Genomic DNA, 16,491 nt, shown 5'->3' with positions numbered 1-16,491 from the left:
AGCTCTCACGTGACCAGACATTATATTTTAATCTGTCTCATTTTGGAGATAATGTCATTTATAATAACTGCTTTTTCATTTTCGCCATTTTTGCAGAATAATTTTGCTTCCCTCATGCCCTAAAGTTGTTGAAGTTTCCAGACGTCCCATTTCCACCCAAGTTTAATGGCAAGTCTCATATTTTGCTGTAATTTAAAAGGCCCGCCTTTTTGCGTGATTTGGCAGTGTCCCTAGTCTATTGATTTTATGCTAATGCTGGTACGTAATCATATGTGTTGTTTGAAAGACAAAGGTGTAGTGTTTATGTAATCATTGAGAAATTCACATATGACGTCACAAGTCAACTCTTAATACATACTGACTGACCCTCGTAGTTGATGTGGTTTTCAACAAGATAGTCGCTGGCGTTGTTAGGGGGAGGGACAAGGGAGAGCACTTTCCCTGGGCGCGGGGGTGCCGAATCGAACAATTCAGTGCCCTTAGATTGATTCTTCGCTCCCTCCAAGTTGTGCAAGTCAAACTTTTTACGCACTTCGCGCGCATTTCAACATAAATTGCCATTTGAAAAACCGTTTCAAAACCAAAATTTAACTTGATTATAGCCAAATTATATTTGTGCTATTTGTGCCGGGTATTTGTGCAAATTTTTGTGCGCTTCGCACGCAATTGTTTTAGGACGAGAGGGCGCATCTTTTATCCTTGTCCTCTGGCGCCACAACCCCTAGCTATGTCACTGCAACTAGTGACGAATCTACAAAAATAAAGACATTTCACCCGTTCTACTTTCGCCCCCGGGTATGCCACTGTCACTGTCATGTTGATAATGAACTGTGATTGGTCCATTCTTGTTGCTGAAAGTTCTTCACGAATAGACGAGTTTGCAAACTGGAACGACCAGTACCGCATATGCTGCATCACAGTGTGTTGCATAGACAGTCAGAAAGTAGCGTCGACAGCAGCAGACGACAGTTACAATTCGCATGCAAAATGTGGTCATTTTTAATAGTTTCTGCTGTTTTGGTTGGCTTGGGAGCTACAGCTCCAACTGACCCACCAAGGAATATCACTAAACCTTTTAGATTTAAAAATGTGGCTGATTTGAAAGACATGGATCATAATGAATTGGAGCGAACTTTAAGAGCACAAGCTAAAGCCAGTCTCGGATTCCCCTATCCAAGCTCCGCAAGCTGTGATATAGATTGGTAAGTAAAGCCAAAAGTCTAGGGCGCTAGTGGCAAGTTTACCGTGATTTAAAACACCGAATTCCGCGATTTTCCCCGGGGATTTTCCGTGGGTGGTTTTAAATACTAAATATGATGTAATTTTAATTCTGTGTTCACATTCCGTATTAAAGGAGTATTTCGTGATCCTAGGATCCTCTTTTTATGACATTTTTCAGCACATATCCACGAAAAAGCATATTCCCAAAATTTCAGTTGATTCCGATTTTGCGTTTGCGAGTTATGCATGATTATGTGTATTACACTGCTCCATAGACAATACGTTGTAATTTCGTTCTGGTGCACCAGAACGAAATTCAAATTTCGCGATATCTTTGCTAAACGAATTAATCTGCAAGAAATATTTTGTACATAAACATTATAAAGCCAGAGTATTCCAGTGATATAAAAATCTCAACTTTTTTTGAGAAAAGTGGGGGGATGAAAGCTGTGGATCACGAAATGCCCTTTTAAAAATCACATTCCGTGATTAAAAATCACATTTGTGACATGATCAAGGGGAATGATAGTCTACTGTAGTAGACCAGTTTAATTTATCATTCCCTAAATTAATCTCTCTGACCTGAAAACTCATCATTCCTGTTCTGATTCAACAGCTCAGATATCCATGAGAAAACTTTTTTCTCTGGGCAGGGCAGTCACTGGAGATGTGATGTGTTTCGTCATAGATTTTAAATGGTTTCATGCATGAAACGTATGAATTGTTTTTAAAAAAAAAGGAATGCAGCGCAGTCTAGGGGAATGAGTCCCCGGGAATGAGTCACATGTCGACCCTGGTCAAAAATGAGTTTTACATGTGTTTCTAAAGTGGACATTTAGAGCTTTCAGAAAACGAGTTTCCTATGTGAAGTTACATCAATTTATCAATCACTAAAAACAATATAAAACAAAAGAATTTTAACACTTTCTTTGCCAATATCTCATAATCCATATTAGCGACATTCGCGATCCGACTCATTTCCCTTGATCGTGTCACATTTCACAAATCAAAATTAAATATAAATGTATGTCTACTCATGGGCTGTGCAATAATTATGAGCCCTGGGGAGGGTAAAATGGGGGGGCAAGAATTTTTGGCGAGCCGAAAGGGGGGGGGGCAAGCAATTTTTGGCAAGCCGAGAGGGGAGAACAAGCGATTTTTGGCACGCATTCATGGGTCGCCTTTTAAATAAAACCCTCGTAGGAAAACAGTACGGAAATACTTATATACAAATTTTCCTGCTAGCTGCGCTCGCAACATGTATCTAGACCATTTAAAGTTTGTAAATTGGGATCCCAAATATTTGCCATGCACAAGGGGGGAGGCAAAGAATTTTTGGCGGGCCAAGGGGGGGGCAAGCGATGTTTGGCGAGCCGTTTGAAATTGTACCCCCTTCTCTGGGGGGGCTTATAATTATTGCACAGCCCTGACACCAATTTACAAAAGTTACTTGCATTATATTTTTAGTTGTTTTAAGGTATATTATTATTTTTCTGTCTAATTAATTTTATCAGGACATTCGGTTCTGACTGTGTGGAGGTGTCCGTGATCTTGGCCAAACAAATTCAAAAATGGACAGGTCCTGGTAATTGCGGTAGCAGTAAAGACAATCATGATCCCGGCAAACAGGACTGTATGTACCAGGTAAGAATAATACACACAATAAAGAATAACGTTATGGGTCGCGTGATGGAGATTGTCTAATGGTTTACACCATTGCAGATTGAGCTTAATATTTCCCCCACCGGGAAGGGGGGGGGGGGGTGGTTGGAGCTGTGGTGTCATTCATCATAAGACCCGGGTCATATGGAAAGGTTTCTATACAAAAACGATTCTCTCAAAGATAAATCATCTATGCACAGTTTCCACCTCGTTTCCACACATTTTCGTCCAAGAGCTTCCAAGCAAGCAGTGAATAGTCTCTATACAGTCTTTGATTAATTACACGGTTGAGTGCATAACATCATAAGAGCTGTGGAGCTTCTAGCTATCGAAACCTCAAGAGTTCCCTTCACCCAATCAGAATTTTTTTATATCATACGAAAGCTATCCCCCTAAAAACACTTTTAGTCATTAGGTCAACTTTTCGTCATTAGGAAAACGCAATTCAATGTCATAGCAAGGCGAATGTGGTAAATCTGTTGAAAATTACCTATCCAAGCACATTTTTGACCAAAATGTAGGTTTTAAAAGTCAAAACCTCAAGTGTTCCTTACTATAATTTTATGTCATTAAATGAATAACACACTTATATTGTCCATAAACTAGCGTCATTAGAATAAGCAATGGCCAATACTCTTTAAATTGCAAATCTTGTGCAAAAAGTTACTATTTTCGCCTGTTTTGTCATACGGTTGTAAATTCAATGAACTATGACTTTACTAAAGAGCGCTTACAAATTGATATGCAATATCCGTATGTGTCCTTTTCATATCTCAAAATGCCAAGAAGGTATACCCCCCCACCCCCCCCCCCACCCCACCCCAGTGGTGTCAAATGAAAAAGATAAAAGTAAAGAATATACATGTATAATAAAAAATAATCATGATAATCTCCCCACCGGAGGTGGCACTCCTCATAAGACCTGGGTCAATATTCATATGTTGGGCCCTTTTGCCTTATGGTATCTCGAAATGCCAAGAAGGCATGACCCCCCAAGTGGTGTCAGATGAAAGTATAATAAATATAATATCCCCGCTATAACACTCCTTATAAGACTTGTGTCAATATTCATTATATGTTGGGTCCTTTTCAAGCTATTCTAATCTCGAAATGCCAAGAAAGTATGACCCCCACCCCCACGTGGTGTCAAATGAAAGAGAAATAAATAAAGAATGTATTAAAATGATTTTCCCCACAGGGGCGACACTCCCCATAAGACCTGGATCAATATTCCTATTTTGGGTCTATATCTCGAAATCCAAAGAAGGTATGACCCCCGGGTGACAGTGGTATACCTACAGAATAAATTATGTGGGTATATATATAACACAACTGCCGAAGCACCATATGGTTCAGCTATGGTGCGGTAACCGCTAGATTATAGTTAAGTCTTTGTAAATCTATGCGCCAACAAGATCCCAACAAAGTTACTTCAGATTTAGTTTATTTGGATGCTCTCAAACAAGCATGATGCAGTCATGTCTACAGTAGAATTCATCTCGACCTTTGCAGGACTTAAACCCCATTAAAAGCTATTAAACCAAGATAACACTCATTGACTGATTAAATCGGATCTTCTCTGGTTGTGCACATGTGTCTGTTTTACATGTGCGATATCGCAATAAAGCTGGTATTATAGCTTCAGTTGGGTAACCGATTATAAAGGAAACGAAAGGAAACAATGGTATGTGGACCTTTGTTCACGAAATGAGACAATGGCCTGCTTTTTGTTAACCAGCATTCTTGAAAATGAGCAACATAATGATTGTTGACTTAACACGGTTTGGAAATAATTTCTTCATATTTTTGGTGTTATCTGTCGTTTACATATCCTTCCTAAAACACAAAAGTGCGACCCTCTCCAAACACCTAAATTAGCTAAAATTTAGGACATGTTACAAAACTATATTTTCTAGAATTTCATAGAATAGTTTAAATGTAGCTTGTACCGTTTTTTGTGGCATCCTTCAGAACGGAGCGGTCCGTTACCAATATAGCTCAATATTTTCGGTCAAATCTCCATTCAATTAACACGGGGAGTTGGCTAGCTATGAGCTAGCTATGCTTTGCCCTCACTCATATTCTACGAAAGTGCGACCCCTTCTGAACATCTAACCTAGCTGTAATTTTAGGTCATGTTAGAGAAATATATTTGCTAGAAGTTTGGAGAATAGTTTAAATATTGGCCGGTTATTTTTCACACAGTGATGTTAACTAGGCAATGCCCATATACCTATAAGCTCCTATAACATACACTGTTTGTAGAGGTCACGCGTCAATGGTGAGAGCACTGTGTATTGTGTATAGGAAAACGGACAGTAACTGCAGTATGGTCAATTAAAAAATAATTGGGATTATGTTGGCGCATGAATTTGAGAATGGTTAAGTTCAGTTTAGTCAGTTTAGATTTGTGGTGTTTGTTTTGCACGGTGTGCTCTCATCAGGATGCAGGTGTGTAGTGGACAAAACTGGAAAGTCTGTGTTGCCGTTTAAAAGCTCATAAAAATATAACTATTCGCTTCATTTTTTCACGACAGAGAGTGACTATTGAACATAGCATTTATATAATATACCGTTTAAATAAATTTTCAATAATCATGAAAACTGAACAATTTAACTTAAGTCAAAAGCAATTATGGCATCTTTGCCTTTATATTGTACTATTTGTGATTCACCCTGTACATCACCAAATCACTATCACAACTATCATGTCTGTAATATATAGTCATGTTATTTGCCTGGTATTGATGCTTTGAACTGTTCAACCTTTTAAAGACCCATTCAGTGATCTCAGCGTAAGTGTAAAAAAAATTGTTTATAAATTGCTTAAAAGTGAAGGATAAGTCATTCAAATTGTCATTTGGTATTTTTGAAATGACAAATTTGGCAAAAAAACCCGAACAAAACAGCAGTACTGACGAAGTTGAAGCCCCATTCAAATACATGTAGCTAATTTAGATACTGTCAGTATCTAAATTACAGATTCGTGTAAAATGTCTTATTTTGTCTTAAATACACGGCTTTCGGCTGAACCACTCGCAGGCTATGTTAGCACATTTATGACAATGACAAAGGTACCAAAATCTGAATTTTGATAATTTTTACGATCGTCCGGATGAGCAAATCACTGAATGGGCCTTTAAGTCACTGGATGATGATTATCAAGCCAGAAGTGCTCATTGTTGATGGATTGCACCAGTAACCATGCAAACTGAAGGACATTTGCTGATAGACCTACATTTTTGGGATTTATAAATGTAAGACCTGTGTCTTGCCAGAAAATTGACTTTATCATACCATCTTGCATTAGCGCCAATCCGGTTTGAAATATATCAATTTGGAAGCGCTCTTTAGCAAAGTCATAGTTCATTGAATTGAAAAAACTTCTTGCACAAGATTGGCAATTTAAAGAGAATTGGCCATTGCTCATCGAAATGAAGCTAGTATATGGTATATGACTATATGGACAATATTATAAGTGTGCTCTTTCATTTAATGACACAAAATTTGAAAAATATTGTAAGGAACAATTGAGGTTTTGACTTTTAAAACCTACATTTTGGTCAAAAATTGTGCTTGGATATGTTGTTAAGGTTTTCAACAGATTTACCACATTCGCCTTGCTACCGTTATCTGTTGATGTAATGAAAAAAAAGCGTTTTTAGGGAGAAGTGTTAGCTTTTGTTCGATATAAAAATATCTGATTGGATGAAGGGAACACTTGAGGTTTTGACAAAAAACAATCAGATGCCTATTTTCCACTAAATCTCACACAACTCTTATGATGCTATGCACTCAACCGTGTAGTATAAACACAGACTGCGTAGAGCTTCTACTAGAGGCTAGACTCGCTGTGATTGGATTGGAAATATCTGTGTACTCAGGTATATCGAGGTGAAAACTGTGCGTAGGTGAATTTATAAGAGAATCATTTTGAAGCCAAACATTTTCATATGTAGGGGCCGGGGGGAATCTGCTTGAATTGTCAAAAAATGGTGGTGAATACGTCCCCTCTGACCCCTCCTGGATTGACGCCCATGCCATCTTGACATCGCAGGTCAGTCTCTTAAACTGTACAACTTTACCAATGGTGCGGCTGCAAGAACTGCAACCATGATCCTCACTAAATCTATTATTATTCTCAATTTGAGCCTACAATATAATATACTGCTGCAAAATGTCCCGGGCAAGTACAATTTACGCCTTATAGTATACTTTGACTTGATATCCGTGCACCTTACTTGAAAGGTTCTTCCGCCCGTAGATCAGGGTTTTTTTCGTCGCCTTGAAGACATTCTTTGAGGTAACATTTATGTCCAAAATATTAATTTGATTTTTTAATGTTTGATTTTTTAATGTTTTCTTGTTTAGCTCTTTTATGTATTAGACGGTGATATCTACGCCATGCACCAAACACCCGACCTCAAACATCTAGATATATTTTATATGTTCCTAGATCAGACGCCATACGGATGCCAGGGATGGGTAAGATATATCATGATTAAATACGGTATTATGGGACATTGAGCAGTCAAGTTAGCGCAGTTGACAGGGCATCATACCAGACTTAAGTGAAACTGAGGGTCCGAGTTCGAGCCCCTGTGTGGTTGGAAAATGTTCTCGTGAAAGTACATTGCAAAAACAGCAGAGCAACACTTAATAAACACTTGAACACTTAATAAACACACTGCAAAACAGTGTTTAGATGTTTTGCTTCTAAACGTGTTTACAAAGTGAAGGCAAAATTGTCCCTGAAAATTTTGTTTGGAAAAGTGTTTAATTCCTAAACACTGTTTTTACGGTGCACTTGTCTGTACAGAAAAACACTAAAACACGTAAAAATATGAAGATGTTTATGTTTTTAACACAAGATGTATTAAAAAGCACACTTTTAACACTATCTTGTGTTAAAAAGTAGGAGTAGTAGTAGTAGTAGTAGTATCATTATTATTATTATTATTATCATTATTATTATTATTATTATTATTATTATTATTATTATTATTATTATTATTATTATTATTATTATTATTATTATTAATATTATTATTATTATTATTTTTTCAAGTCGCTTTCCTACTCAACGGACCTTGATATGGAGCTCTTGGACGGTGGAAGAAACTACTGCAACTGGTGGAATCTCGTAAATGGTAGGGCCCTACGTTTTATTTAACAGAGGTTAATCTTATAATACAGGGTGGTCCAATAAAAGTGCAGCAATTTTAAAGCCATAATTAGGGGTGGTGCAATAATTATGTGTACCCCTGGGGGGTGGATTCTCAAAATGGTCTGCCAAAAACGCTTGCCCTCCCCCTTTGGTCATGCCAAAAATCTTTGCCCCCCCTTTCGACGTGCCATAAAACCTTTGCCCCCCCTTTTGACGTGCCAAAAAATCTTTGGCCCCCCCTTACACATGCAAGATTTTTGGGAACCCGAATTTAAAACCTTAAATTGTCTTATCATATAATGCGAGCGCAGCGAGCAGGAAATTTTTCATATTTGAATGTGTTCCTAACGTTTTCCTACGCCTTTTTAGGGCGTAATATAGAAACGGTACCCAAAATATCTGTGCAAAAAATTGCTTGCCCCCCTTTCGACCTGCCAAAAATCGCTTGACTCCCCTTTTGACCTGCCAAAAAATGCTTGTCCCCCCCTTCTGGCCTGCCAAAAATCTTTGCCCCCCATAATTCACCACCCTGGGGTACACATAATTATTGCACCACCCCTTAGCTATAATTTACGATTTCTGTCAAGATTTGATATTCTTCAAATGCTGAAGTATTAGTGCCAACTGCCAGGAAGGCTTTCTGTCAATTTTAAGCTTATAATTATTTGTAACAAGGGAAAGTGAAATAAAACACACTGGCTATTTTGCTTGTTTAACATGGAGTTCTATATTGCAAACATGTCAAAATTGCTCTGTTGATGCAACAAGTTTGTCTGATTCCATTTATATATGTGCACATTTGGGGAGTATTTGCGTAGCTTCCACAAAAACTCCGAAATTGGAGTAGAAAACATTGACAATAATTAAAACGTGCGCAAATCCTACGACTTTGGAATTTTTGCGGCGTCCGCAGAAACTCCGATTTTGCGTAGCATCCGCAAAAACTCAGAAATTGGAGTAGAAAACATTAACAATATTTAAAACGGGCACAAATCCTCCGATTTTGGAGTTTTTGCGGCGTCCGCAGAAACTCCGATTTTCGAGTTTTTGCGTAGCATCCGCAAAAATTCCGAAATTGGATTAGAAAACATTATTAACAATATTTAAAATGGGCGCAAATCCTCCGATTTTGGAGTTTTTGAGTGCGGTGTCCGCAGAAACTCCGATTTTGGAGATTTTGCGTAGCAACCGCAAAATCTCCGAAATTGGAGGTTTTGCAACGGGCGCAGAACCTCCAAAATCGGAGTAACTTCATACATGAATAAATTCGCCATGTTTCTGAGCTGCGTGTAGGCCTACAGTTTTCGCCATTGTGAGTCTTGTTTAACTTTTCACAAGATCTAATTGTTAATTTTCAATACATTTTCTTTTCTTTTTATAGCAAGCGGGTTAAGCGCTCAACCTTCATACTCACGTGACACAAGCAACAATAGATGTACCGAGTTCACGACTGCAAACTGCTCCACGTACTAGATCGAAGCAAGCTGCAATTTTTGTCAGAATATCTTGATCGAAACAAACTTTTTAAATGTGTTTAAGATTTCATGTCACAATAAACTTGCTGCTAAAAATATATAGACTGCTCAGTGCCAGATGTGGGTAAGTGCAATAGCTGCCTCGTGTGAACATTTGATAATTTACACACAGTATATTGTGCTCATGTACACATGGCTGCTACACATGGTAGCTATTGCACTTACCTACTTCTGGCACTGAGCAGTCAATAAATGCATAATAATTCAGGTATAATTTGTCATGCTGAGGTTGTTTTCTTTCCTGTTCTTGTTCGTATATAATTATAATCATGACTTTTTTTTAATTGTAAATGTCGATTTTTTAAGGCGACGGGAGCGTGACCGATCGGGAGCATGACCGATCGAGAGCGTTAACTTTCGGGAGTATGACTTAGACTTATCGGTGTTGCGCTCTATATACTGTCCAAGAGAACGCCAAATATGGATCAGGAGTATTACATAATCTCGATGGTTTAATCGTATAATCTCCTTATGTGGTTAGCATGGCTGGGCCAGGAAATCCACAAGGTCAGCCAATGTATGTACATGTATTCGGTACATGTGCCATATCTTTACAATGGGTGATAAATTTCTGGTTTGTTTTATTTCAAAACGCAACAGTCGATATTCTAAAGCTTGGTCCAAATCCAAGAGAAGAACCAACTCTAGTAATTTATGTGGTTTCAAATTATATCGGCCGTTGCCTTTTTGATAGAAATGGTGTTTGTTGATGTGCACAGTTTCCCATTAGATCATAACATGCTGTTGTACATCCAAGGTCAAAGGTCTTTTAATCCATATTTGGCGTTGTTCTGGGACTGATATATTAGGCAAGTAAAACTGACAGAGGATCGAATAGTTTGGGTAGTAAAATTTTAAAGGCGTTACACCCCCTCATTACCCCCACCACCTCGAGCTGCTGCCCTGTTGATAGTTTCATCAGTTTTCAATAATTGTTCACCCTTTTTCCTTGAGTGCAACAAACTTTAAACTATACCATCTTTAAGACACACATGTGATGCTTGTTTGTTTGTGTGTTTGTTCGTCATAATCTTTTTTATTTTTTATAGAAATTTATAAATAGAAATACAGTATAATAAATATATCGGAGAGCATTAACATTGTTGTTATAAAGCGATGTCGTTTTATTTTGCATGTGTAGGTCAAAATATTACCACGAACTTACCAGGGAGTGTGGCGCAATGGTTAGGGTACCGTTGCCTTTAGTGCATGAGGTCCCGGGTTCAATTCCCGGCGGTGGCGATTTGCTGGGATTTTGACTTGAAAAAAGTCTGAAATTAATTGGCAACTTCTGTAGATTAAATTCAGACCTCCGCTCTCCCCATGGTTCATTTAGAATTGGGTAAATGAATCATGGAATTACTCCGTCCTTCGGAGGGGACGTTAAGCCGTCGGTCCCGTGTGCAGAGAGCCACACCTGTACATGTATCTCGCAGCCAATTTCGAAAAGATTAGGTTATTAATTCCTGACTGTTCCCAACCCGTCCTCGATCTAATGGCCTCCCAAAGCTTTCTCTGTCTAGAAAATAAGAAGTCCCTCAATCGCTTTGTCTACTTCTGGGTGCCCCTCGACCAACTCGCTTCCGCGAAAGTAGTCGAAAGCACTTTATATCTTGTCTAATTTGTGTGACTACGATTCTCCATTAACACGGCTTAACATGGACATTTAAGTAAAAATCTCATTCTTGATTTGCCTAAAGATTTCAGTGTCCCCATTCGTCACGATATAGCCCTCAATTTCAAAAATGCTGCCGCAGTGACATAATGATTAATTATGTTTAAGGTTTAAACTTACAGGTCATTTTGGAGATAAAATATTGAAATATTGCAGCCACAACTGCGAGCTTGAGTTAATAATTCATAAGCAGTATGCGATTGTCAGGGACTATGTAAAGTAGACTTGCAGCTAGTCGCTGGCGTTGTTAGAAGAGGGGGCAAGGGAACAATTCCGTGCCACTTAGATTGATTCTCCCTCCAAGTTGTGCAAGTTAAAAAAAAATTGCGCGTTTCAAAACCAAAATTAAACTGGCCTAGACAGCTTTGATAAAGAAATGGAAGAAAATAACAAGGAAAAGGAGAAAGGAGTGAAGGCCACTCCCAAACACAATTGTACAATTTTACTCTTAGCCCTTACTTCGTGAGAAAGGAAATTGGAATTCCAATCTCAAGCCCCGATGCAAAGGCTTGATTATAGCCAAATTATATTTTGTGCTATTTGTGCAAATTTTTGTGCGCTCCGCACGCAATCATTGTTTTAGGAAGGGAGGGAGCATTTTTATCCTTGTCCTCTGGCGCCACAACCCCTAGCTATGTCACTGCAACCAGTGACGAATCTACAAAAGTAAAGACATTTTATGAAGTTTTTGGGTATATGGCTCTCAAACACCCTTGGTCAAACACGTTGGCACAAATAGCCTACTATTGCAAGAAAGTGTGCAATTTGTACAAATAGCACAAATAACCAGGTGCCTAAGCAATTTTGACAAATTGCATAAATAGCCACAGATAGTTGCAATTTATGCAATCTATGTCGGACAAATTGTATAATAGCCACAGGTGTTGCAATTTGTGTGATTTATGCTGTGTGAAGTGTGCAATTTGTCAGTCAATTGCACGAGTAGCCTACAGTTGCAAGAAAGTGTGCAATTTGTGCAAATAGCATAAATAGCCACGTACGTAAGCCATTTTTGTAGAAATACAATGTGCAATTTATAAAAGCAATGATGACAATAATGTGAGCTTCAGACAACAACGAAAACCGCCCTACGGTAACACTCAACTTTTCGGGGCTCCCCTAATTTCAGTACTCCCAAAATAGCACTGCCCCATAGATTATCCGTTGCAAACCTGCAACCTTGAAGAAGAACCGTTTGTTTACAAACACCTGAAACACTCCAACCAATAGTTCACAAACACTTTTTTCAAATCAATTGGTTCAGCCATTTGTATACAAACGGATCCACATAGATTATCCGTTGTAAACCTGTCTGTGAAGAAGAACCGTTTGTTTACAAACACCTGAAACACTCCAACCAATAGTTCACAAACACTTTTTTAATCAATTGGTTCAGCCATTTGTATACAAACGGGTCCACCGTTTGCTGCTTGATATTAAATAGATTATCCGTTTCAAAACTGCATCCGTGAAGGAGAACCGTTTGTTTACAAACACCTCAAACACTCCAACCAATAGTTCACAAACATTTTTTTCAAATCTATTGGTTCAGCCATTTGTATACAAACGGATCCACCGTTTTGCTGCTTGATATTAAATAGATTATCCGTTGCAAACCTGCATCCGTGAAGAAGAACCGTTTGTTTACAAACACCTCAAACACTCCAACCAATAGTTCACAAACACTTTTTTCAAATCAATTGGTTCAGCCATTTTGTATACAAACGGATCCACATAGATTATCCGTTGTAAACCTGTCTGTGAAGAAGAACCGTTTGTTTACAAACACCTGAAACACTCCAACCAATAGTTCACAAACACTTTTTTAATCAATTGGTTCAGCCATTTGTATACAAACGGATCCACCGTTTGCTGCTTGATATTAGATAGATTATCCGTTTCAAAACTGCATCCGTGAAGGAGAACCGTTTGTTTTCAAACACCTGAAACACTCCAACCAATAGTTCACAAACATTTTTTCGGGGGCAAAAGCGAACAAAATTTCCCGGTTGATTTAGCTCTTATTCCCGCTAATAGCGTAATTATACTCCCAAAATAGTGCTGCCCCATTGCTTTTGAGAACCGCCTTGTTACAAACCGAGAAAATTTAAGGAAGAATGTTACGTAAACGAGGATGTTTAGAAAGAAAAAACAAGTCCGAAAACCGCCCTAACCATGCTAACTACGGTAACTCTCAACTTTTCGGGGTAATCTTGCTTAAATAGCCGGTACGATATGGCCCTTTCCAATAATTGCACAAATAGCACAAATAGCGATCATTGGAAGCAACTCAGATATGAAACAAAAATCTAGGTTAATAATTGCATAAATTGCGCAAATTGCTGACGGCTAGAAGGGACTTTGGGATGAATGTCATAATTGCTTATATAGCCGGTACGTTAAAGCCCTTTCCACCAATTGCACAAATAGCGCTTACTGGAGGCAACTCAGATATGAAAACAGATTCTAAGTTAATGATTGCATAAATTGCTGACGGCTAGAAGGGACTTGGGGATGAATGTCATAATTGCTTATAATTTATAGGCGGTACGTTAAAGCCTTTAACCCTTGTCCATTGCATATACTTCTAGCTATTTATGTTATTTGTGCAATTTATGTGTGGCAAAATGTAAAAGTTCCCTATACCTTAAGTATGGGAAATCTACCAAAACAACCAATCCTGCGCCTTTCTCTGGTCAGGGTCACCCGATCTACTTTCGCCCCCAGGTACCCTGACCCAAAGTTCACTACGCCACTGTCATGTTGAGAATGAACTGCGATTGGTCCATTCTTTTTGCTGAAAGTTCTTTACGAATATTTAAAAACTGGAACCACCGGTACAGCAGCATAGACAGTCAGAGTCTGAGAGGAGCATCAGCAGCAGACGACAACTACAATTCGCAAAATGTGGTCATTCATAATAGTTTCTGCTGTTTTGGTTGGATTAGGAGCTACAGCTCCAACTGACCCACCAAGGAATATCACTAAACCTTTTAGATTTGATTTGAAAGACATGGATCCTAAGGAATTGGAGCAAACTTTAAGAGCACAAGCTAAAGCCAGTCTCGGATTCCCCTATCCAAGCTCCGCAAGATGTGATATCGATTGGCAAGTATCTAGGCATATGTGACCGTACACCACGAATCAGCCGTAAAGTCGGCCCGGTCAATTTGTTTTATTTCGTGTTTAGAAAATATATAAGCTTTAAAATGGCATATCATTTGACTTCAAACGATATCCAGAAGCGGGGTTATGGTTTGTTGAACTCGGCTGCTTCAACAAAATGGTACATGTCGTCGGGTGCATTACATAGTGACGAATCAGTGTTGATTTTTGTCATTTTTATGAAAATTGGCAAATGTATTTTAAATAGTGAGTAGTCTAATATTACCAAGATTTGAAGCTCAAGTTTGCATAATTAATTAGTTAATTGATTATGCAATTGACGGATGTTGATATATGACATTACCCGATGTTTTACAAAGTTGACGTATCTAAGATCCGTCACTATGTAAAACGCCGTTTACTCGGAAAACAACTAAATTGTATGGCGTATCCCCAGCATCCGTCACTATGTAAAAACATTATTTTTCAATTTGAACGTACGTAAACAATATTGTTCATTGAAACCTACGGGATTTCTTGACGGATGTTGATAACTGGGTATAAACCAAAAACGTTTATGTAGAGGAGATATTTCAATGGATAATTATTTTAGTAAAATATCATTTTAATAAATTTTGAATGGTTCGAGTTGCTTCGACAATTATTTAGAGACATTATTTCAAAACTTTTCAATATAAAAGGGATGGATAAGTAATAAAAAATGAAAATATGATCCTTTTTAATGAGTAGGTTATTGAAAAAAGATCAAAAGATGTTTAGAGGCGTTTTGAGGCGGCTCCAAGTTGACAGATAATACAGTGTAAATTGGTAAAAACTGAATACAATAGGGGTTTTGTAAAAAGAAGTTACAGCTTGTGTGACTAGCTATATCATGAGAGTGAGAACTAGTACGATCAGGAGTAAATAATCAAATACAATATGGCATGTATGTCGTGGGCACTCGTGGCGAGTCGGTTTTATCATGAAAAAAAAAAGCGTTTAATAATAAGAGTAAAGAACCGACGGATGCTTCGAACTCCTTCCTTGATCTGACTTTCATGCGCAGGACATACTGACAGATGTGTGACGGATCCCCATAGATCAACACGAGAGACCAGATTAGTGTGCACGATATCGGCGCAAGACATAGTATACAATAATATTGACTGCTATGAGGGGCATGGTTAAAATTATAGGCCCAAGGTGATCTCAAAACCATGACTATGCCCCGAGGCGTAGCCGAGGGCATAGTCATGGTTTTGAGATCACCGCGGGCCTATAATTTTAACCATACCCAGAATAAAAAGCAGTCAATATTTGTTTTATATACAAAATCTTAAGATACTTATCATCTGTTTGGTTAAAAGCATCGATTTTGGAAAGAGAAAGTAATAGTTTCAATGCGAACGGCACAGACGATGTCCGCGTAATTATAGCGCGAGAAAACATTAACGCGAGCGTAATATCATTTTACGCTGGGAACAAAGCACACGCAGAACTATGTCCGCTTTTTTAACCAATCAGATGGCGGGAATCTTTAGATGAGGTATATAATGACGGATATAAATATATAAACCGGGCATCGGTAGCTGTAAAAGACACAAAACAGAAATGACAGAAAAGTTACAAATTAGAGAGTTGACAGGAAGCCGTGGAGGTATAATGTTGCGTTAATGTAGGGGTGCATGGTCCGCATTAATTGATGGTTTGCTGGATTGCCATCAAACTTGGTGGATGGGATCACCATTGAGTGCCAATAATGGTCAAGGTCATGTCAAGGTAATCCGAGTATAGGTTGTTGGATTGCCATCAAACATTTCCGTTTTCTGTCTTTTACAGCTACCGAACATGGCATACCCTCCAATAGCTTCCAATGTTGCTTGTTCCAATATTATTAAGCTTAAGGGGGTACTACACCCCTGCCCAATTTTGTGCCCATTTTGCATTTTTCTCAAAAATTATAGCGCATTGGGGACAAGTAAGATATGTTTATTATAGGGGCAAGGACTACAACTACTGCACTGGAAATTTTATTTCGGCACAGACAACAGTTGTGGAGTTACAGTCAAAAATGAGGGAAAACCAATATTTGATCAATAAATCAATAACTTTGCTTTGAGTTGCTG

At 38.4% G+C, this 16,491-nt stretch overlaps 1 protein-coding gene across 1 annotated transcript; it reads left to right on the top strand.

The window, feature by feature from the left end:
- Positions 1–909: 909 nt before the first annotated feature.
- Positions 910–9,995, top strand: LOC140135811 (uncharacterized). Its single transcript, XM_072157431.1, has 5 exons — positions 910–1,202; positions 2,736–2,865; positions 7,255–7,368; positions 7,952–8,033; positions 9,432–9,995. Exons 1-5 carry the CDS (start codon positions 988–990, stop codon positions 9,521–9,523), a joined length of 633 nt encoding a protein of 210 aa, XP_072013532.1. The 5' UTR covers positions 910–987; the 3' UTR covers positions 9,524–9,995.
- Positions 9,996–16,491: the final 6,496 nt, after the last annotated feature.

The sequence above is a fragment of the Amphiura filiformis genome, chromosome 16 (genome assembly GCF_039555335.1).
Source record: "Amphiura filiformis chromosome 16, Afil_fr2py, whole genome shotgun sequence".
NCBI lineage: Eukaryota > Metazoa > Echinodermata > Ophiuroidea > Amphilepidida > Amphiuridae > Amphiura > Amphiura filiformis.
The sequence above is the reverse complement of the archived record's forward strand: the minus strand, read 5'-3'. Positions and strand labels throughout refer to the sequence as shown.

Coding starts and splice junctions, on each gene's coding strand:
- LOC140135811 (XM_072157431.1), top strand. CDS start 988: ATGTGGTCATTTTTAATAGTTTCTGCTGTTTTGGTTGGCTTGGGAGCT. Junction 1,203..2,735: donor GCAAGCTGTGATATAGATTG/GTAAGTAAAGCC, acceptor TAATTTTATCAG/GACATTCGGTTCTGACTGTG. Junction 2,866..7,254: donor AACAGGACTGTATGTACCAG/GTAAGAATAATA, acceptor TTTCTTGTTTAG/CTCTTTTATGTATTAGACGG.